A 1,329-nucleotide genomic window follows, 5' to 3' on the forward strand; every position below is an offset into this window, starting at 1 on the left:
GCAGCCGGCCTCGGGGTCCTGCCCGGGAGCACGCCGGGCCCTGACCGGCAGTTCCCAGACCAGCACCGGTCCCCACCCCGGCACCCGGGCTGGACGGTGTTGGGCCCCGCGGCAGGCCCTCCTGCCCCGCATCTCGGGGCCCTGAGCATCAGGGGCGCCTGCGCTCAGCTCTCTGGGGCCCGGCTGCCTGTGGGCGCCGGCCGGCTGCAGTGCCCACCGGCCATTCAGGGGAGATGGGGTCCTTGACCCTGCCCAGGTCCTCAAAGGCACCGATGAGGCAGAAGCGGGGCTCTGACCCCACCTGACGCCGAGGCAGGTGACCGGAGGGCGGGCCAGCTGGCCCCCTGCGGCTGAGAGTGGCCGGCGCTTTCCGGCCCGAGGGGCTGAGGTAGCCTTGCCTGCCCGAGCTCTCTGGACAGGTCAGGTCCGGCCCCGCCCTGCTGCCGTCGCGGGCAGGAAGCCGCCGGGGGCCCTGTGCCAGGCCACCACGCCCGCAGTTCCTGTTATGGAGACCACACTCTGGCCCCCCGGCCAGGGAAACAGCTGTCGGGGTCACGGGGCGGGGGCCAGATGTCCGGTGCACGGCCGGTCACCGCACGGCCGCCCAGGCTGGGCAGGGTGTGGCAGCGGCGCTGCCCGTGAGACCCGCACTGACCAGCCCTCCCCCAGCAAGAATTGGGGTGCAGTCTAGCTCCACCCATGTGTCTGCAGGAGTCTGGGGCCAGCAGGAGAAGCTGGGGTGAAGTGATGGGTCCCCCAAGATGCCTGAGTGCCCTTGCTAGCCAGCATTGTGTCCACCAGAGCCAGAGGGCCGGCCTGGCACCCCCCGGCGGGGCCGGTGCGGGTGAAGAGCCCCCGTCCACCAGGCCGCCAGCTTGCGCGGCCCCTCGGCATGGCCGGTCCTGGTGGGGCTGGGACAGGCGGGCAGTCACTGGCCCAGCCCTCCCCACCCACTGGCCCCGCGGTGCCCGTGGACCCCCAGGCCTTAGCCCCACTCCCCGAGAAGGCCACGTGTGTCCCGGGATCCCTGGGTTCGGGCGGCCGGACGCCAGGCAGCGAAGCCTCGGGGCCGGCCTTGGCCCTAGAGGGCGAGGCGCGGGGCCCGGCTGCCCCCTCTGACTTCAGGGCCCGCGTGTGTCCACAGCCATGCCCCACCCCCAGCGCTTCAGCGGGCAGAGCGTCGTGTCCTGGAGCGCCCTGGACATCACGGTGTCCGTGCCCTGGTACCTGGGCCTCATGTTCCGCACCCGGGAGGAGGACGGCGTCCTGCTGGAGGCCGCGGCCGGCGAGGCCTCCCGGCTCTGTCTGCAGGTGAGGCCGGACGCCCGC

The 1,329-nt window shown here is 73.6% G+C and overlaps 1 protein-coding gene across 1 annotated transcript in view; it reads left to right on the forward strand.

Annotated features, from left to right (window-relative positions):
- Positions 1-1,329, forward strand: part of CELSR1 (cadherin, EGF LAG seven-pass G-type receptor 1) — a gene marked incomplete at its 5' end in the record, with an annotated part of 38,529 nt that overhangs the window by 19,742 nt on the left and 17,458 nt on the right. Inside the window, one exon of the mRNA XM_012735089.1 lies at positions 1,145-1,303. Coding sequence (XP_012590543.1) covers positions 1,145-1,303 — 159 coding nt within the window. The remainder of the gene's footprint in view (positions 1-1,144; positions 1,304-1,329) is intronic.

Source organism: Condylura cristata, unplaced genomic scaffold (genome assembly GCF_000260355.1).
Source record: "Condylura cristata isolate star-nosed mole 26May11 unplaced genomic scaffold, ConCri1.0 scaffold00004, whole genome shotgun sequence".
In the NCBI taxonomy this organism is placed as follows: domain Eukaryota; kingdom Metazoa; phylum Chordata; class Mammalia; order Eulipotyphla; family Talpidae; genus Condylura; species Condylura cristata.